The sequence below is a fragment of the Maylandia zebra genome, linkage group LG1 (genome assembly GCF_041146795.1).
Source record: "Maylandia zebra isolate NMK-2024a linkage group LG1, Mzebra_GT3a, whole genome shotgun sequence".
Taxonomy (NCBI): Eukaryota; Metazoa; Chordata; class Actinopteri; order Cichliformes; family Cichlidae; genus Maylandia; species Maylandia zebra.
This window is the reverse complement of record NC_135167.1, coordinates 41864681-41886691: the sequence shown is the minus strand read 5'-3', so window position 1 is coordinate 41886691 and position 22011 is coordinate 41864681. Positions and strand designations below refer to the sequence as shown.

The 22011-nt window shown below is 44.7% G+C and overlaps 1 protein-coding gene across 2 annotated transcripts; it reads left to right on the top strand.

The window, feature by feature from the left end:
- Positions 1-1713: 1713 nt before the first annotated feature.
- On the top strand, positions 1714-20109 carry LOC101477830 (ankyrin repeat domain-containing protein 34A). Of its 2 annotated transcripts, none has more exons than XM_024800501.2 (2): positions 1714-1966; positions 15969-20109. In XM_024800501.2, the coding sequence occupies exon 2, from the start codon at positions 16053-16055 to the stop codon at positions 17649-17651; it is 1599 nt and encodes a 532-aa protein (XP_024656269.1). In that variant the 5' UTR covers positions 1714-1966; positions 15969-16052; the 3' UTR covers positions 17652-20109. The 2 variants fall into 2 exon arrangements, with proteins under 2 accessions (XP_024656269.1, XP_024656268.1); XM_024800500.2 differs by having other exon boundaries at positions 1715-1998.
- The last annotated feature ends 1902 nt before the right edge of the window (positions 20110-22011 follow it).

The window sequence follows — 22011 nt, the reverse complement described above, 5'->3', positions numbered from 1 at the left end:
CTGCCATCTATAATCCAGTTTTGAGATCCTCCCCAGACGCCTTAACGCCCACTCACATCCTGGGCCATCTGACCTCAGGAAATCACATGATAGAGTGGGGCCAGGTTTCACAATGAACTCACCCGAAACTCTGGCTGATTGGGACCCACACCCAGTTTTACACCTTGGCTCAGATGATTAGAGGATCATCAGGGGTCCTTTTGTCCCTCTGTGGGGGGAAAATCCCACTAGGTTTATATCTGGGACTCTCCACCATTTGACCTTAGAACTGAAGAAGCTTCTCGGATCAGAGGTGAAACGTCTTCAAGCAACTCAAAGAAGTCCAGACGCTTTTCTTTCCAAGCTCCTTAGGCCTTCATCAATTGGCTTTGTTCAATGGTCATAACAATTCGCATATTAATGATCAAGGAACTGAGTTCCCACGCCATTGTTCATTCAGTGGTGCTGGTTTCAGTCATTGTGCAAATGTCCTGTTTATATGGTTGGGGAAACCTGCAGTCAGCTGAGACTGAAGAAGTCACCTGGATGAGTGACAAAACATTTCTCCCACTGAAAACGTCCAGATGAACAGAATCAACCTTTTGGGATTTCCTTACCTGGATGATTGAGCACGCATCAAGACACTGCACAGATTCATTTTCTAACATGCCTTTATTTGATTATTCATTCCCCAAATGCCATATATTTACTCGAGGACTTAAACTGAGCAGCACCTGTCATTATAAACAGGTGAAGCTTGGCTGATGCCGTGATGTCAGTGGAGATGGGAAAATTCTCACAGTGATCATGGATTTGGATACCTCTGTCGTAACCAAGATGCTGTGATGGACCTGGATGAAACATTTGACACCCTGCAACAGAACTGGTCTGTGACAAACCTGCAATGTTCAGCTGCTCACACCGGAGCAGACACCTGTCCCACAGGCTGATGCGAGTTTGAACATTTGCCCAAAATGCACTTTGTAAAGTTTCCTTCAGCAAATGATCAGAAACAGATCAAACATCAGGTACCCGTCTCTGCTCCTCTGTGTCACTGAGATTCTATGCTAAGACACTTCAGGGTCGTGGAGGGGTGGAGCCTATTCCAGCTGTCATAGGCTGAAAGGTGGAGTACAACTGGACAGGTGGCCAATCTGACACAACGAGATAAACCAACATTCATGGCAATGGCAGGTTTATTATCACCAGTTAACCGGATGAGGAACCTGGAGAACCCTCAAAGAGACAGGAGAACACCCCTGTTTCAGCATCCCTGTGAGGATGAGGATGATGAAGGTTTCTGAATTTGGTGAGGTGAGGAGGTTCCAGCATGTTCAGCAAAAACACATCAGCTGATTCGTTAAAATGCTAGCATTAAACACACGCCGTGTGTGTGTGTGTGTGTGTGTGTCACCGTGGGAACACTTCTGCAGGAATTCAGGACATCAGTTACCATAGAAACTGTTTCCATAATAGCACCACTGTGTGCGTGTGCGTGTGTGCGCGCGCGCGCGAGCGCTGCAGTATTTTATTTTTATCTTCAGGTAATAAAAAAATAAAAAATGATGATAATAATGAAGATGATGATGAGATGAAGAGTCTCTGACCTGCTTTCTTACAGTTACAAACATCCCATAATAATCGCTGGTCTGCGCTGAAATGTTTTTTTAGCAGCAAAACTCTCCCTCGTGCGAACAGGAAGTGTACGGTTGCCATGGAAACGCCGTGGCCATCTAACAGGTGATTTCTATTAAAATGAAGCAGCGGAACTAAAAACAGAGCTTCAATCTGATCAGGTTATTGATCAGGGAGAAATGTTTAAAATGTCCGGTTGTGCCGTTAACCATCGGTGGGGGTGGGGGGGTGAATCCGTTGTAAGCCGCTGAGACTGAGGAGGAAGAGGAGGAGGAAGACGCGCAGGAGGAGGAGGAGCGCTCCGTCAGTCCGTCGGTAAACAGCAGCGGTCGGTGACGGACTCAAACGGTCGGTGAGTCGATAAAGAGGCTTCTTTATGCCGGGGTAAGAACACCAAACACACCTTCATCAGTTCCATCATTGCAGCTCTGCTCCATCTTCATCATCGTTATCGCCACCAGCATCGCCGCTCCCGGGACCGGTACCACGCGCGTGCATGTGTGGGTCCGTTTGATCGCTGTGATACCTCGAGATGTTTGAGGATGATGATGATGAAGCTATAGAAACATCGTTTATCTTCATCTTGGTGCACGCGCGTTGCGATGGGACACGCGCGTGCACGTGTCTCATGCGTGTGTAAATATAGATCCGCGTGCGTCACAGCAGCGCAGTGACGTAGAAACCGAGAGATCCGCATTCCTCCACAGCTCACCTTCATCATCATCATCATCGTTGTCGTCATGAGTCGGAGGTTCCACCTGTGTGCCAGGTGACCGTGGGGACACGTGACGTAATCAGTAATCTATCTAATCTATCAGTGATCAGGGATCGATCTCTAATAGTGTCCTGTAGTACTACATGGTATGCTGCAGTAGAAACACTACCTCACACACAGAGACACACACACACACACACACACACATACTTGTTTTCATATGTTAGTGAGGACATAATTGACGTAATACTTTCCCTAGCTGCCTGTAACCCTGACACGAAAACCCCGTTTTGAACCTCAGAAATGTCTTCAAACGTTGTCTCCATAAGTGACTGATGGTTCCCACAAGTATAGTAGCATGCCAATTTTTGGTCCCCATAAGGATATGTAAACATTGTAAAAATGCACACACACAGACACACACAAATAACAGCCCGTTTTTGTGTTTTATTTCCTTCAGACTCAGCTTGTCATCTCAATATTTTTTGCCTTATTGCTTCATGAAACAGTTACATGTAACTGCTGCACACACGTTGGTCTATCTGACCTTCATCAGGTCGCAGGCATATATGCAGTACACATACTGTCACTTGGTGTTCGTTCTCTCTGCAGTAGAGTATCACTTCCTGTTCCTGTTCCAACACAGTGGTGTTTTTCCGTAGTATATCTGTGTAGCAATTTAATACAAAACTTATAGTAACTTCTTATTTCGTAGTGTAATCTTCATGTGCGTCCTCTGAAACACACTCTTGGTGTATTTACTCATTAATTTATATTCAGTGTTGGGAAGGTTACTTTTAAAATGTATTCCACTACAGAGTACAAAATGTATTTTGTAACTTATTCCGTTACGTTACTCAATGACAGTAGTGTATTCTGAATACTTTGGATTACTTAATATATTATCATGCTTTTTACAACTACATGAATGTCCTATTGCTGTGTGATTTATTACTATTACTGAAGGTTACCCTCCACACCAACCAGATGTTTAAATCTTAATATAAATGAGTAACAGTAGGTGGACATTAGGTAAGGCTGCACTTTTTGCAGCGATCTCGTGCAGAAAACTATTCGGCGCGTATATAAAACAGGTCCGCGGCTCCGAACCGTAGTAAAGGGACCTCTGACTAATACGTCGGGTTCATGTCGGGCTCGTAGCTGAAAACTAGCTTTACTTTTGTCTGGGTCAACTTTGCTAGCGAGATATACAGAGGGTGCATAGCTGAACATATGAAACAGGAAAAGACCGCTGTGTAATCCCTTTATTTCAACAAAGTAACTGTATTCTGAATACCACCTTTTTAAACGGTAACTGTAATGGAATACAATTACCGTATTTCCCGGACTACAAAGCGCACCTGAATATTAGCCGCACAAGCTAAAATCAGGGGAAAATCCTGTTTTGTACATACATTAGCTGCACCTGACCAAAAGCCGCAGGTATTTCAATGTTGACTTATCATATGTAAGAGAATATGCACAAAGCGAATTGTCAGGAAAGAGATGGCTGTTTGGAAACACACACCTTTTATTAATATTTTGAAAAACAAGTTATGGGTACATATTTGCACATGTAGTACATAACAATAACCTACAGCACACCAGAAAAATAGATTCAGACTACCTTTTAGGCTCAGGTGCAGTGACACGGCTTTAACAAGAAGAAAAGTCAGTCATTCACCATCTTTCTCTTCTTCCTGCGCACTGAAATCACCAAAGTCCTCTCCTCCAGTGTCGGAAACGAACAGGCTCAGGATGGCTTCGTCATCCACTCTCCGCTTCTTTCCTTCGTTGTCACTTTCAAAACAAAAGAAATCCTCGTTGTCAGAGTCGAACACCCTCAGAAGGGCCGTGGCGGTGTCCTCCTCTCCATCATGCAGCAGTCCAGCCCTTCGAAATCCGTTGGTGATCATGGATGTTTTCACACTTTTCCACGCTGTCAGAATCCACCGGTGGAGTTGAGCATAACTTGCTTTTCGCAAGTTTATCGCCGCTGGTCATCCACGACTCCCGCTGAACGCGTAGCGCTACTTTGAAGTTTGTTTTTCGCGCTACTTGTATGGCACTATGTTGCCTGGCGGATGGACATGTGACCAACATACCACTCTTGAACCCCGATCCTTCCGCCAGGCAACGTAGTGCCGTACAACAGCGGAACAAACAAAACAAATCGTCTTACGATATCACAAAAATCATGGACAATCCATAGAAAAGCCGCACCTCACTAAAAGCCGCAGGGTTCAAAGCTCGTGCAAAAAGTAGCGGCTTATAGCCCGACAATTACGGTACTCATATTTGTATTTTAAATGCGGAACAGTGTTACATGTATTCCATTACTCCCCAACACTGTTTATATTCACTTACGGTTGCTTTAGGGTTTCACTAGCTTAGCTTAGCTCGTAGCCAACTCGTTAGCAGCATGGCCTCTTCACCTGTCCCTCCTGCACTTTCCTGCTCATTGTGTCAGATGTTTAGTTACTCCTTGGCCTCCTTTAGCAGTAATGATACTTGTAATAAATGTAGCCTATTTACAGCTCTGGAGGCCAGGATTACTGAAATGGAGACTCGGCTTAGAACCCTTGAAAAAATCTGTAGCTAGCAAGGCCCCTGTAGCCGGTGCAGCCGAAGATAGCGTAGGCCCCACTAGCTGTCCCCTGGGAGACTGCCCCGGGCAGCCGGGGAAACAGGACGGCTGAGTGACGGTGAGGAGTAAGCATAGTCTTAAATAAATAAATAATTTTTTATTTATATAGCACCTTTCGAGATAGAATCACAAAGTGCTGCACATAAGATTACAAGTCATAAAAAGATTTAAAAAGAGAAAATAAAACAGGCAAAAAATTAACCAAAAGTAGTTTTAAAAAGGTGAGTTTTGAGTTGTTTTTTAAAAACAGCTGCTGAGTCCACAGTTCTTAATGTTGGGGGAGAGAGTTCCACAGTCTCGGGGCCACAGCGGCAAAAGCTCTGTCACCTTTAGTCCTCCTCTTAGTGTTTTTAAAGCAAGTAAGCCCTGATCAGATGACCTCAAAGACCTGCTAGGGACATAGGGCTGTAGCAGATCAAAGATGTAGGCTGGTGCCAGTCCGTGCACAGCTCTGTAGGTCAAGACCAGGATCTTAAAATTGACTCTAAATTTAACAGGAAGCCAGTGTAACTGAGATAACAACGGTGTCACATGTGAGTACTTGGAGGATTTTGTCAAAAGCCTCGCTGCAGTGTTTTGCACAACCTGCAGACGATCCAGAGAACCTTTGCTTAGACACATAAACAGTGGATTACAATAATCCAAGCGTGACGAAATAAATGCATGTATAGCAATCTCCAGTTCAGAGCGAGATAAAACCGGGCTTAGCTTAGCCACATTTCTTAAACGATAAAAACAAGACCGAACCAGAGATTTCACATGCCCATCCAATGTGAGACTCGAGTCAAATTCCTGATAGAGGATTTAACACAGAGTGAGAGAGGACCGAGGGCTTTCACTATCTGCGATAGAAACCTATCAGGGGCGCATACGAGGACTTCGGTTTTCACCTCGTTGAGTTGGAGAAAATTTGCAGCCATCCAACGTTTGATCGAATCTAAGCAATCATTCAGATGCTAAAGCTTAGATAAATCCTCGGGCATAAAAGAAACGTACAACTGAATGTCATCAGCGTAACAGTGATAAGAAATGTCCTCAAAAGAGCCCATTATATGCTGGAGGGGGAGAAGATGTATTAAAAACAATAAAGCCCCCAAAACTGACCCCTGAGGGACACCATAAGTAAGGGAGGTAGAGGATGACCTAAAATCGGAGACTGCCACAGAAAAGGATCGGTGATGGAGATAAGAGGAGAACCACTCTAATGCAGTTCCAGATACACCCACCCAATTTTTCAGCCTTTCAATGAGGATGTGATGGTCAACTGTGTCGAAAGCCGATGTGAGGTCCAACATGAGTAGAACAGAGCATTTTCCTGCATCATTATTCATCAAGATATCGCTTGAGACCCTAAGAAGGGCTGTCTCCGTGGAGTGAAATCGACGAAAACCGGACTGAAACTTATCGTAAATGCCATGTTTATCTAGAGCTGCCATAAGTTGCTTAGCCACAACCTTTTCTAGAAGCTTAGCGATTAACGGTAACTTAGAGATAGGTCTGTAGCTGCTCCAAAGAGAGGGGTCTAGCTGAGGTTTTTTTTTTAAAGTGGGAGAATTGCAGCGTTTTTTAAAATAAACCGGAACTATACCAGACGCCAGTGAAGAGTTGATTAAAGTGAGCACACATGGGCCAATAAACTGGAAGACATTTTGAAAAATGATGCAGGTACAATGTCAAGTGAACAGGAGGATGCTTTCACTGAATTCACTAATTTTACCAGCTCAGATAGTGAAACAGGAGAGAAAGTATCCAAGATAATGGGCCGAGATGGGGTAGAGATTGAGATAACAGGTGCTGAGCTCTTAAACAGAAGCCCCAGGTACACCACCAACCTGTTCATGTGTCTAACCGTTTTTCCCCACTCGGCGACACACCCGCTGGTGGTCAAACTCTGGTAATTGGTGATTCTGTTCTCAGACATGTGAAGCTAGAGACACCAGCAACCATAGTCAATTGTCTTCCAGGGGCCAGAGCAGGCGACATTGAAGGAAATTTAAAACTGCTGGCTAAGGGTAAACGTAGTAGTTAAACTGTTACTTGAAAAACCATCTCTAGGCCCAGCAGTTTTAGCTAATTATAGGCCAATCTCCAACTTTCCTTTCATATCAAACATTCTTGAAAGAGTAGTTGTCAAACAGCTAACAGATCATCTGCAGAGGAATGGTTTATTTGAAGAGTTTCAGTCAGGTTTCAGAGCTCATCACAGCACAGACACAGCTTTACTGCAGGTACTGTGCTGCAGTGGTTTGTATCATATCTATCTAATAGACTCCAGTTTGTGCATGTAAATGGAGAGTCCTCTTCACACACTGAGGTTAATTATGGAGTTCCACAGGGTTCAGTGCTAGGACCAATTCTGTTTACATTATACATGCTTCCCTTAGGCAGCATCATTAGAAGACATAGCATACATTTACACTGCTATGCAGATGACACCCAGCTCTATCTGTCCATGAAGCCAGATAACACACACCAATGAGTTAAACTGCAGGAATGTCTTAAAGACATAAAGACCTGGATGGCCGCTAACTTTCTGCTTCTTAATTCAGATCAAACTGAGGTTATTGTACTCGGCCCTGAAAAGCTTAGAAATATGGTATCTAATAATAATAATAATAATACATTTTATTTGAAAACGCCTTTCAAAACACTCAAGGTCACTGTACATAGTAGAATAAAAGCAAGCAGTTTACAGAATCATAAAAGCATAAGACATAAACTAATAAAAGAGCAGAGTGGAGAGGTTATGTGGGTAAACTATTTGTACAAGTGGGTTTTGAGTTTGGACTTAAAGAGAGAGAAGGAAGAGATGTTTCTTAAATCAGGAGGTCGGGAATTCCAGAGTCGTGGAGCAGAGCAGCTGAAAGCCCTGCTCCCCATGGTTGCAAGACGGGGGGAAGGGACGGAGAGTGAAAGGGAAGAAGAAGATCTGAGGCAATGAGATGGGGCGGCGATCTTAACCAGGTCAGAGAGATATGGAGGAGAGAGATGATGAATAGTCTTAAATGTGTACAAGAGTATTTTGAAATTGATGCGATATTTGACCGGGAGCCAATGAAGCTGCTGCAAGGCAGGAGTGATGTGGTGGACAGAAGGGGTCCTGGTGATGATACGGGCAGCAGAGTTCTGGACGCGTTGGAGCTTGTTGGTGGATTTTTGAGTAAGACCAAAGAGAAGTGAATCACAATAATCAATCCGGGAAGTAACAAGGCTGTGGACAAGAATGGCAGTGGCATGTGGGGTGAGAAAAGGACGGAGACGATTAATGTTGCGCAATTGGAAAATATGCAGACCGAGTAACATTATTAATGTGTGAATTGAAAGATAAAGCACTGTCGAGGATGACACCCAAACTTATGGTAAAGAAATATGGTATTTAACCAGATTCTTACTCTAGATGGCATTACCTTGGCCTCCAGTAACGCTGTGAGGAACCTTGGAGTCATTTTTGACCAGGATATGTTCTTCAATGCCTTGATAAAATAGCACAGGATGAAACCTGTTTTTTTTTTTTTTTTAAATTAGTTTGAGCCATCACAGCAAACACAAACAAAGAGTGTTAGAAGTGTTCCTCTGGTGTTCGACATATGTTGAACGTACTTACAGACTTCAGGTGGTTCTTAGCCTTAGCCTAGTGGTCCTGATCCATAAACATGCATTCAGTTTGCGGTCAATTTTTCAGACTTTGGGCATAAACATAACAAGAACAACTCATCATGAACAAAACACTCTCCTTAGGATTCACCATCATCTTCCTCACCTGTAAGTGTAAGTGCTGCTCTTAGCTGGCTCAAAGCTAAAGAAATACACACACACACACACACACACACACCGACTCTGCATTCACCAATGAGCTGAATCGGTTCTACACCCGTTTCGAGGTTAGCCAGGCGGCTAATGCTATCTACCGCCTGACTACCGAGGACCGTGACGTCATCAGCGAGAGACCGGTGACCAGCATCGCGGAGCATGACGTCCGAGCGGCACTGAGGAGAGTGAACACAAGGAAAGCGGCGGGGCCAGACGGCATCACCGGCTGTCTGCTGCGCTGCTGTGCTGACCAGCTAGCAGGTGTGTTCACTTACATCTTCAACGAGTCCCTGGCGAAGTCTGTGGTCCCCACATGCTTCAAAAGATCCACCATCATCCCTGTGCCCAAGCACAGCAAACCCTCATCCCTGAACGATTACCGGCCAGTTGCACTGACCTTGGTAGTAATGAAGGTGTTTGAGAGGCTGCTGAAGAACATCATCTCCTCCTCCATCCCAGACACCACAGATCCGCTGCAGTTTGCCTACAGATCCAACAGATCCACAGAGGATGCCATCGCCCACGTCCTACACACTACTCTCAGCCACGTGGACAAGAAACAGGGTAACTATGTGCGAATGCTGTTTGTTGATTACAGTTCAGCGTTTAACACAATAGTGCCCTGCAGACTGTTCACAAAGCTGAGGGATCTGGGACTTAACAGCCGTCTGTGTGTATGGGTGTTGGACTTCCTCACTGGCAGAACTCAGGTGGTGAGGGTGGGCAGGTGCTTCTCCAACAGCATCACCATCAACACAGGAGCACCTCAGGGATGTGTCCTCTCGCCACTGCTCTACTCCCTCTACACTTCAGACTGTGTGGCCACCCATGGCTCCAACACCATTGTGAAGTTTGCTGACGACACAGTGGTGTTGGGTGCCATCTCCAACAACGATGAGGCGGCCTACATGGATGAAGTGAAAAATCTGGCATCGTGGTGCCAGGACAACCACCTCCAGCTGAACGTCTGCAAGACCAAGGAGCTGGTGGTGGACTTCAGAAGGGGTCAGCACAGAGACTACAAGCCCATTATCATCAATGGAGCTCCAGTGGAGAGGGTGCAGTCCTTCAAGTATCTTGATGTCCACATCTCCTCAGACCTGACATGGGCTGCCCACATTCAGGTCCAGACCAAAAAGGCTAGGCAGCTCCTGTACCACCTACGACAACTGAGGAAGTTCAGGGTCTCTCCAAAGATCCTCAAGATTTTCTATACAGGCGCTGTGGAGAGCATCCTCACACAGAACATGACATCGTGGTTTGGGAACAGCTGTGTGAAGGACCAAAAAGCTCTCCAGAGAGTGATCCGTACAGCAGAACGCTGCTGCAGGATTGCTCTCCCCCCGCTTCAGGACACCTACACCAGGAGATGCTGGACTAGAGCAGATACTGAAGGACCCGTCCCATCCTGGCAACAAACTGTTCCAACTTCTGCAATCTGGTAGAAGGTTCCGCATCTTCTGGGCAAGGACAGAGAGACTCAAGAGGAGCTTCTATCCCCAAGCCATCCGTGCCCTAAACACACACACCCGCCCTCTCACATCATCTATAATTGACTGAGACAGGACTCTTCCAGACACTAAACCAAGGCACAATGTACATTTCAATTCCTTTAACTTTAAATATGTTTATATTGTCTATCCTGTAAAATAGTCAGATATCTATTCATATTAATGTACAGAATTCACCTGCTTGCTGCTACTACTGCACATTCACCCAGTGTATATACTATATGTGTGTGTGTGTGTATATATATATATATATATATATATATATATATATATATATTCTTCCTCTACACCCCCCCCCCCCCCCCCCCCCCCACACACACACACACACACAATTTTTGCACATGTCGAGGAGCGTGTCAGGCTACATTTCACTGTGTGTTATACTTGTATAACTATGCATGTGACAAATAATAATAAAGAACCTTGAAGAACCACACACACACTCACACACACACTCACACACACACACACACACACACACACACACACACACACACACACTCACTCACTCACTCACTCACTCACTCACTCACTCACTCACTCACACACACACACACACACACACACACACACACACACACACACACACACACACACACACACTCACTCACTCACTCACACACTCACACACACACTCACACACACACACACACACTCTCACACACACACACACACACACACACACACACACACACACTCACTTCTGGCTGTGAGAGCAGATAGACTCAGCGGAACTCTGGACCTGTTTGTTCAGACTGAAGCACATCATTAAACCTCCACACCTGGCAACAAGTGTCAGCTGACGCTCAATGAGCTAACAGAGATCTCCCGCCATCATTGACCAGCTGCATTACTCCTTTCTTAAACACCAGTTCAGCTCACTGAGCCACTGATCCAGCCCTAACTATCTGCTTTAGCAAAAAGGAAAGTTTGAAGCCTAATCTTAAAAGTAGAGATAGTGTCTGTCTCCTGAATCCAAACTGGAAGCTGGTTCCACAGAAGAGGGGCCTGAAAACTGAAGGCTCTGCCTCCCATTCTACTTTTTAATACTCTAGGAACAACAAGTAGGCCTGCAGAGCGAGAGCCAAGTGCTCTAATAGGGTGATATGGTACTACAAGGTCATTAAGATAAGATGGGGCCTGATTCAGATCTACCTCCCTCTGAGGTTAGACTGTAAGGACTCTCTGCAGCCGTTATTCTCCTGACTGTCTGACATTAAGACTTGGATGGCTCTTAACTTTCTACATCTAAATAAAAGTAAAAATGAAGTCATTGTGTTTGGGCTTCCTAAAGACCCCAACCTTTCCTTTGATTTTATGGGACCCCTAACTTCCGAATGTACTTCCTCCATTAAGAGCCTCGGTGTTACTTTTGACAGTGCTTTTAAATTTGATAAACAAATCAGTTCCGTAGTCAAGGGATCTTTTTATCATCTACGGATTTTAGCTAAAGTGAAGTCCTACCTGTGCAGGAACGATCTAGAAAGGGTGGTCCATGCTTTTATCACTTCACGGCTGGACTACTGTAACTCCCTTTATGCTGGTTTAGATCGTTCCTGTCTGCATCGCCTCCAACTGGTGCAGAACGCTGCTGCTCGCATGCTGACCGGTTCCAAAAAGAGAGACCACATCACTCCGGTCCTCTGCTCTCTCCACTGGCTCCCAGTTGCTTTTAGGATTGATTTTAAAATTTTACTGTTTGTTTTTAAGGTTCTTAACGGTACTGCACCTCCTTACCTGGCAGAGCTTCTTAGCATTTACCGCCCCAGGAGATCTCTGAGGTCAGCAGACCTGATGCTTTTAGATGTTCCCAGGTACAGATTAAAGACTAGGGGAGAGAGGCCTTTTGCTGTGGCTGCACCCAGACTGTGGAACAGTTTACCTCCTCACATCAGATTCTCCACAAGCCTAGGAACTTTTAAAACTGCTCTTAAAACTCACCTCTTCTCATTGGCTTTTAGCAAGGTTTAACTTATTGTTTTAACTTATTGTTTTATCAGTGAGGTGTTTTATGTACTTGTGTTTTATTGTATTTTATATTTGTATTTTATTGTACAGCACTTTGGTCAGCCTCGGTTGTTTTTAAATGTGCTTTATAAATAAACTTGACTTGACTTGACTGATTATTTAAGACCTTGTATGTGAGGAGCAGGATTTTGAATTCTGGATTTAACAGGAAGCCAATGAAGGGAAGCCAATACAGGAGAAATCTCTCTTTCTAGTCCCTGTCAGGACTCTTGCTGCAGCATTTTGGATCAGCTGAAGGCTTTTCAGGGAGTTTTTTGGACTTCCTGATAATAATGAATTACAGTCGTCCAGCCTGGAAGTAATAAATGCATGAACTAGTTTTTTCAGCGTCACTCTGAGACAGGATATTTCTAACTTTAGAGATGTTGCACAAATGGAAGAAAGCAGTCCTACATAGTTGTTTAATATGAGCGTTGAAGGACATGTCCTGGTCAAACATGACTCCAAGGTTCCTCACAGTGTTACTGGAGGCCAAGGTAATGACATCCAGAGTAAGAATCTGGTTAGATACCATATTTCTAAGCTTTTCAGGGCCGAGTACAATAACCTCAGTTTGATCTGAATTAAGAAGCAGAAAGTTAGCGGCCATCCAGGTCTTTATGTCTTTAAGACATTCCTGCAGTTTAACTCATTGGTGTGTGTTATCTGGCTTCATGGACAGATAGAGCTGGGTGTCATCTGCATAGCAGTGTAAATGTATGCTATGTCTTCTAATGATGCTGCCTAAGGGAAGCATGTATAATGTAAACAGAATTGGTCCTAGCACTGAACCCTGTGGAACTCCATAATTAACCTCAGTGTGTGAAGAGGACTCTCCATTTACATGCACAAACTGGAGTCTATTCAATTCAATTACATTTTATTTATATAGCACCAAATGACAACAAAAGTCGCCTCAAGGTGCTTCATAGATACAGAGAAAAACCCAACAGTCATATGACCCCCTATGAGCAAGCACTTTGGCGACAGTGGGAAGGAAAAACTCCCTTTTAACCGGCAGAAACAGGCTCAGGGAGGGGTGGGGCCATCTGCTGTGATTGGTTGGGGTGAGAGAAGGAAGACAGGATAAAGACATGCTGTGGAAGAGAGACAGAGGTTAATAACAGATATGATTCAATGCAGAGAGGTCTGTGAACACATAGTGAGTGAGAAAGGTGACTGGAAAGGAAAAACTCAGTGCATCATGGGAATCCCCGGCAGCCTACGTCTATTGCAGCATAACTAAGGGAGGATTCAGGGTCACCTGGTCCAGCCCTAACTATATGCTTTAGCAAAAAGGAAAGTTTGAAGCCTAATCTTGAAAGTAGAGATAGTGTCTGTCTCCTGAATCCAAACTGAAAGCTGGTTCCACAGAAGAGGGGCCTGAAAACTGAAGGCTCTGCCTCCCATTCTACTTTTAAATACTCTAGGAACAACAAGTAGGCCTGCAGAGCGAGAGCGAAGTGCTCTAATAGGGTGATATGGTACTACAAGGTCATTGAGATAAGATGGGGCCTGATTATTTAAGACCTTGTATGTCTATTAGATAGATATGATACAAACCACTGCAGCACAGTACCTGTAATACCTACAGCATGTTCTAATCGCTCTAATAGGATATTATGGTCGACAGTATCGAACGCTGCACTGAGGTCTAGCAGGACAAGCACAGAGATGAGTCCACTGTCAGAGGCCATAAGAAGATCATTTGTAACCTTCACTACAGGGAGTGCAGAATTATTAGGCAAGTTGTATTTTTGAGAAATAATCTTATTATTGAACAACAACCATGTTCTCAGTGAACCCAAAAAACTCATTAATATCAAAGCTGAATGTTTTTGGAAGTAGTTTTTAGTTTGTTTTTAGTTTTAGCTATTTTAGGGGGATATCTGTGTGTGCAGGTGACTATTACTGTGCATAATTATTAGGCAACTTAACAAAAAACAAATATATACCCATTTCAATGATTTATTTTTACCAGTGAAACCAATATAACATCTCCACATTCACAAATATACATTTCTGACATTCAAAAACCAAACAAAAACAAATCAGCGACCAATATAGCCACCTTTCTTTGCAAGGACACTCAAAAGCCTGCCATCCATGGATTCTGTCAGTGTTTTGACCTGTTCACCATCAACATTGCGTGCAGCAGCAACCACAGCCTCCCAGACACTGTTCAGAGAGGTGTACTGTTTTCCCTCCTTGTAAATCTCACATTTGATGATGGACCACAGGTTCTCAATGGGGTTCAGATCAGGTGAACAAGGAGGCCATGTCATTAGTTTTTCTTCTTTTATACCCTTTCTTGCCAGCCACGCTGTGGAGTACTTGGACGCGTGTGATGGAGCATTGTCCTGCATGAAAATCATGTTTTTCTTGAAGGATGCAGACTTCTTCCTGTACCACTGCTTGAAGAAGGTGTCTTCCAGAAACTGGCAGTAGGACGGGGAGTTGAGCTTGACTCCATCCTCAACCCGAAAAGGCCCCACAAGCTCATCTTTGATGATACCAGCCCAAACCAGTACTCCACCTCCACCTTGCTGGCGTCTGAGTGGGACTGGAGCTCTCTGCCCTTTACCAATCCAGCCACGGGCCCATCCATCTGGCCCATCAAGACTCACTCTCATGTCATCAGTCCATAAAACCTTAGAAAAACCAGTCTTGAGATATTTCTTGGCCCAGTCTTGACGTTTCAGCTTGTGTGTCTTGTTCAGTGGTGGTCGTCTTTCAGCCTTTCTTACCTTGACCATGTCTCTGAGTATTGCACACCTTGTGCTTTTGGGCACTCCAGTGATGTTGCAGCTCTGAAATATGGCCAAACTGGTGGCAAGTGGCATCTTGGCAGCTGCACGCTTGACTTTTCTCAGTTCATGGGCAGTTATTTTGCGCCTTGGTTTTTCCACACGCTTCTTGCGACCCTGTTGACTATTTTGAATGAAACGCTTGATTGTTCGATGATCACGCTTCAGAAGCTTTGCAGTTTTGAGACTGCTGCATCCCTCTGCAAGATATCTCACTATTTTTGACTTTTCTGAGCCTGTCAAGTCCTTCTTTTGACCCATTTTGCCAAAGGAAAGGACGTTGCCTAATAATTATGCACACCTGATATAGGGTGTTGATGTCATTAGACCACACCCCTTCTCATTACAGAGATGCACATCACCTAATATGCTTAATTGGTAGTAGGCTTTCGAGCCTATATAGCTTGGAGTAAGACAACATGCATGAAAAGGATGATGTGGACAAAATACTCATTTGCCTAATAATTCTGCACTCCCTGTAAAGCTGTTTCTGTGCTGTGATGAGCTCTGAAACCTACTACTGCCAGCTTCAAGGCAGAGATAGGTTGAACATATTTAAGATTGAAGTATTGATTAATGGTAGGAATTCTTTGAGCAGTCTTGTAGGAAAGAAGGGTCTATAAGTCACATTGATGATTTGGAGAATACAATAAGATAGTCTTTTATTGTCATTGTACATGTACAACAGAATTGATGAGAATAGGATGAGGAAGTTATTACTGACGTCAACTCAGAAAGAGTTTCAATAAATATCAGTGGTTAAAAACTCCATAGAATTTAAATAGTATCTTTGGTTCCATCATGTTAGCATGTTTTTTTTATTCAGGTGGACTCACCTCAATGTACTTTTTCTGCAGGTCATGTAACTTATCAAGGAGGATGGAGATTCAGCATTAAGCCAGCATCCTGTGGGCAGGAGGTCTGAGGAGAGGCAAGGGATCATGGGCGATGGAGGACCCCTGCAGACTGAGGGGAATGCCCTCCTCAAAGCTGTCTTCCAGGGGAAGTTGAGGCTGACCCGCCTGCTGCTCGAGGGTGGCGCTTACATCAATGAGGGCAATGAGCGTGGCGAGACGCCCATCTCTGCTGCCTGCTTAGCAAGCTACGATGACCCACAGACCCGGCAGAGGATGGTGAGGTATCTGTTGGAGAAAGGAGCTGACCCGAACATCCCCGATAAGAGTGGCCGGACAGCGCTGATGCATGCCTGTGCAGAGCAGGCAGGAAAGGAGGTGGTGTCACTGCTGCTGGAGAACGGAGCCGATCCCAGCCTCAAAGACTACTCTGGTTCCTCTGCTCTTGTCCACGCCATCAACAAAGGGGACCGTGACACCCTGCAGGTTCTGCTGGACTCCTGCAAGGCCAAGGGCAAGGAGGTGATCATCATCACCACCGACACATCTCCGTCAGGCACCAAGAAGACCAAACAGTACCTCAACTCCCCACCATCCCCAGGCATTGTGGACAAACTGTCTCCTGCCTGTATGTCACCCTCTGAGGTGGAGATTGGCACCTCCTCCCCTGCAGGAGACAAAGATGAGGAAGGGATCTTCAGCTTCAAACTCACCTCAGCATTACCTTTACCTTCAGCTCGACCTCCAGGTGAGAAGAGGCCACCTCCCCGTAAACTGCTTAAGCGTCTGAACTCAGAACCGTGGGGCCTGGTGGCACCTTCAGTTCTCAGTGGGGTTCCCCAGGACCGGGTGGATGGAGGTCTGGAGGAGGAGGAGGGCAACAGCAACCTGAACAAGACGATCACAGAGATGAACGGACTGACTGTCACAGAGCCGGTGAGGCCACTATTGTCACGGCGTCACAGCATTGAGACGCACGACCCCACATCCCCTAAACTCATTGACCGATCCTGCTCTGAGGACTGCGCAGGGCTGTCTGGTCCATCGTGGGCTGACAAAGTGCAGCAGCACCAGATCCTCTACCGCAGGAACACAGCTCCAGAATCCCAGGAGAACGCTGCTGGACCTGGGACAGTTGTGGCCCGAGCCCTAGCTCACCCCAAGCTCACACGGATGGAGCACTATGAGTCAGATACCCACCTTTGTCCAGAGTCCATTCCTGGATCACCGGACTCTGGGAGGATTTCGGTAGAACGGAGGAGGTACAACGCTTCCCCCTTGTCCCTGGTCACCAGTTCTTCCAGGGAGTCTCTGGAAAACATCCCCAACTCAGTTTCTCCCATCACTATGCGACGGCGTGGCCCAGGGCTCCTGGAGCGCCGGGGCTCTGGGACCCTGCTGCTGGACCACATCTCCCACACCAGGCCCGGCTTCTTGCCTCCGCTTAACATCAACCCGCAGAGACCCATCCCTGACATCCGGGCCAATGGGAAACCCACCTCCCCCATCAACTCTGGACACAAGATCCTGGTTCCAGTAGCCCCAGCCTCACCCAAACGGGGCCCAGACTTCAAGATGAAGAAGAAGCTGATGAGGAGACACTCAATGCAGACAGAGCAGATGAAGCAGCTTTCGACCTTCCAGGAGATTCTGGCGGAAAAAGTCATTGAGTCCAACGGGGATTGATGAATGAAGACAAGGGAGCAAAGCAAAGGGTAGCTGCAGAGACTTATCAGGGGTTGATTTACTGTGAAGCATCTCCATTAGATCATCACAGATGAACTCAAATTAATACCATGGTGTGGTCTTTAAGGAGAGCTGCACCAACAAGGACTCAATTCACCTGAGAAGAGTTTAGGTTTAATACAGGTTTTGTCTGTTCCTGGTGTGAAACTGTGAGGTCAGTATGAGTTTAATCCAACCAACATTAAAGATCATTGCAACATGCAGTTAGACTCTATCACCTTACCGATTACCTTTCATATATAACATCACATCTTCAGGAATCAGATTATTCTGAGAATATGATGACGTGTGCATGTCTGTGCAGGTTCATGCAGGTGATAGCAGTATTAAGTTGATTAGACTTCTTTTTTAGGTTATTGAAAAAGCGTTTCTGATGAGACTCAAGTATATAGAGAGTTCCTAGACGTGTACGTCCACACGCAGAGACGTGTTCATAGACGTGTACGTCCACACGCAGACGTGTACGTCCACACGCAGAGACGTGTTCATCCACACGCAGAGACGTGTTCGTCCACACGCAGAGACGTGTTCATGGACGTGTACGTCCACACGCAGAGACGTGTTCATAGACGTGTACGTCCACACGCAGACGTCTACGTCCACACGCAGAGACGTGTACGTCCACACGCAGAGACGTGTTCGTCCACACGCAGAGACGTGTTCGTCCACACGCAGAGACGTGTTCATAGACGTGTACGTCCACACGCAGACGTGTACGTCCACACGCAGACGTGTACGTCCACACGCAGAGACGTGTTCGTCCACACGCAGAGACGTGTTCATAGACGTGTACGTCCACACGCAGACGTGTACGTCCACACGCAGAGACGTGTTCGTCCACACGCAGAGACGTGTTCGTCCACACGCAGAGACGTGTTCATGGACGTGTACGTCCACACGCAGATCATGTGCAAGATCATGGGCTCTGAAAATAACAAGTAGAAAATATCAAATTGTACTGCTTTCAAAATTCGAATAAAATAAATATTAAATCCAAGAAACTAAATAACGATCAACATGTGAGACCTTATTTTCTTACGAAGCTGTTTACAAACCTGTATTAAATTAAGTAATGGTGCTTTATGTGGCTGTTCAGTGACATTGCGTGACGCTTGTCAGCAGTGTCTTCACAGGTAGTCCTAATTTGTTTTAACATATTAGTACGAAAGCTGCATTTTAAATCAAACTACGTATTCTTGATCACAAATACTGTTCTGGCATCTTTAAGAAACCAAAGTGCTTGAAAATCACTTTAAATACAGTGAGTTATGAGGATATACTTACCTTGTTTGTGCAGAGGCCCGGCTCCCCCTGATCAGCATGGCCACTGTGCTGACATACAAGGGGGAGTTCTTAAAACATCTAAAATTTAAATTAAACTCAGAAGGAAGATTATTTACACCATCTGCATGCCTTCAGTTCCTAATAAACCATATGACATATGTAACTGACACAGCGATCACCTGCTTTTCATACGGTGCATGTGCATTACAACTTGTAGGTTACAGTGGGTCCTCAAAAGCATAAAATGTTAATGTTGAGTATTTTTGAACTAGAAAACGTTGATATTTATTCTTTATGAGTCAAACATCATGCAGAAGTACTTGAAATTTTCCATGCAAAGTAAATGCTGGTATCACCGCAGTCAGCCACGCATTTGACTAAAGTCCTGGAGCAGTCGGTGGGTTGGTTCTGGCCTAGTGGGCCATAATTTGATATACAGTGTTTAATGTCTTCCAGTGACAGTCACGATTACTTCTTTATAGTGTGGCAAACAGATGAACAGCTTCCTGTTGCATCGTTTTGCCACAGACAAACTGCAGTACCCCTGGATGACCAGTAGGAGATCCACAATATTGGTGTAAAATTCTTACATCCAAGGAAAGCTCGATGAAGAACTCCAACCCAAGATCAGTTTAATGAATAAAAGAAAGGATAACTGAAATTACCCAATACTAGAGCTCTTTAACATATTTGCTCATACACGTGGTAATTCGTTTCACCGTTGTAGCTCCCTCAGAGATTTCCAGCAGGTTGAAGTTGAAACTTGTGGGTGAAGCTCTCCTTACCTTCATTTAATTGTCTGAATGTTTAGCCACAGAAAGCTCCTCAGATTCCTCCGAATTTCTCATCCTCTCCTCCACTCAGACCTGAACTGGCCTAAAGAGAAATAATCAGACTCCTTTGATGTTTACAGATGCACAATTTGCACTGAGGTCATTTCCATTTTCCTCCTGCTACCAGATGAAGACACAAACGTCCTGCTGCAAACTAACTTGTTTTCATTCATAAAGCTGACATATTTATTTATACGCTCCTGTTTGATTGATAACGTGTAAAACTACCTACTGCGCTGTATGTACTGTAATGATCTATAGTCAATATAATAGTTGGTATATCTGTGGAAACCCATCTTTATTTTACCCGTTTCCTGTGTCTGTACTTTCAGAGATGATATTTTGATTGAACTTGTGTTGAGAAACATTGGTTTATTGTTTATGATACTCCAAAGAAACCAGTTCACACTGTAAGTACTGAAAAACAAATCTGTAATGTTATACACTACACCTGTTTCAGCACGAGGGGACCCTGTTAAAGGAGCAGCTTGGGCAGAAAAAGTCAGTTCACTCATTTTATTCTGAGATGTTAGCAGGTTTTAAATCAGAAGCACCTTTATTAATAAACAGGTGGAAAAATCGTTGGAAACTGGGGCGTGTCCTCATCTCACAGCTGAACCTATGACCCCCTCAGTTCACTTTTATTTATATATAATCCTGTGAAAAAACCAAGCCCACTGTTACTAGTTCTATAGGCATCAACATGGTGTTACCCGAGGGAGGCACCCATTGCAGTAGGAATGAGCCGTAGGTATGCAGTCAGTCCACAAGGCTAATCCTAATACAAAAACAACTGTTCTAAACAGGTAACAGGAGCACACAAGACAATTGTAGGTGGGAGACAGACAAGCGCTGAGGGGAATATATTAAAAACGAACACATTAAACGGCAATCCACACTTGACGATGTGTCATAGAAACTCTTCAATGCCCGTCACCGCGGTAAGATAATATAACCTTTATTAGTCCCAGGCGTGGACAGTGCAAAGTTACATAGAAAAATTAGAAAAAAATAAAGACTGGAATAAAATATCAATAAGATACTGTACACAACTGTACACAATAGAATAGAATAAAATACTATATACACAATTGAATAAAATAGCATTTGTATTCTATTTTATTCTATGTACATGTAAAAGCGGCGAGAAAAAGGATCAGCTTCCACGTGGCGCCTTCGCTGTCTGCGGTGCTAAAACACAATCCGTACATTAATGGGTGCTGATACGATGAGATAATTAACAAATAGACCAAATAAACAGCCACAACCATCAGAACAGTTCTCAGCTCTTCACTGTCAAATTAAATCAGCCTCAGAACACATGGCAGCAGACACAGACATCCAAGGACGTCGGCCCAGCAGCCATTGGCTATCTGTAAATTAAAACGGGACATTACTTACACTGAGCAGGTTACCTCAGAAGGAATATCCCTCCCACTTTGCCTCATGTCTGTTTTTCAGTTAACTGCCCCCGGCAAGTTTCCACACAGTTTCTTGCTACTGGGGTACAAATAACTTTAAACCTCTGCCAAAACTCAAGCAGAACGTTATCTGGGGACTACCTCACTAACAGAAGGCCACACCAAGCTGTTGTAGAAAAGCTAAAAAGGCCAAATAGCGCTGCTTAGACCCAGTATTCACACAACTCCAGGTTCACACAAGAGATCAACAAATTACCTGCACCTGTGCTTATAAAAGGGAAAAACCCAGCTCTGCCTGCCAGGGCAGTTTCCAGACTCAGGTCTCGCCTGTCGCAAGGGTAAGAAGCAGCCACCTATATAAAAGTAGAAATGTTGTCAGCATTCAAGAATGTGTTATCAGTGCTCAGGATGAAAGACATCAGCAATATTCTTGGTGCTGTCCATCAATCTGGGAGGAGCGATGAGATCATTTCCACACAATGTGAAAGTCCGTCATTCTACAGTGAGAAGGATTGTTCATAGGCGGATGTTGGTGTGGCTGCAGTCAATTTGTGCAAATATCAAAGCGCTCCATCTCACACTCCACAGGCCTCAGTTAGCATCTTAAACACTGAAGTTAATGACAGCACAAATAGAAATAGACCAAAGAAGTATGGCTGCTTTAAAAGAGAAGAGGAGAAAACATGACTTAGGTTTGTAAAGCCGCAGCAGACTTCAGCAACAGACGAGAGTAAAGTGCACAGCAGCAAACGGCTCGCTGTG

Coding starts and splice junctions, on each gene's coding strand:
- LOC101477830 (XM_024800501.2), top strand. CDS start 16,053: ATGGGCGATGGAGGACCCCTGCAGACTGAGGGGAATGCCCTCCTCAAA.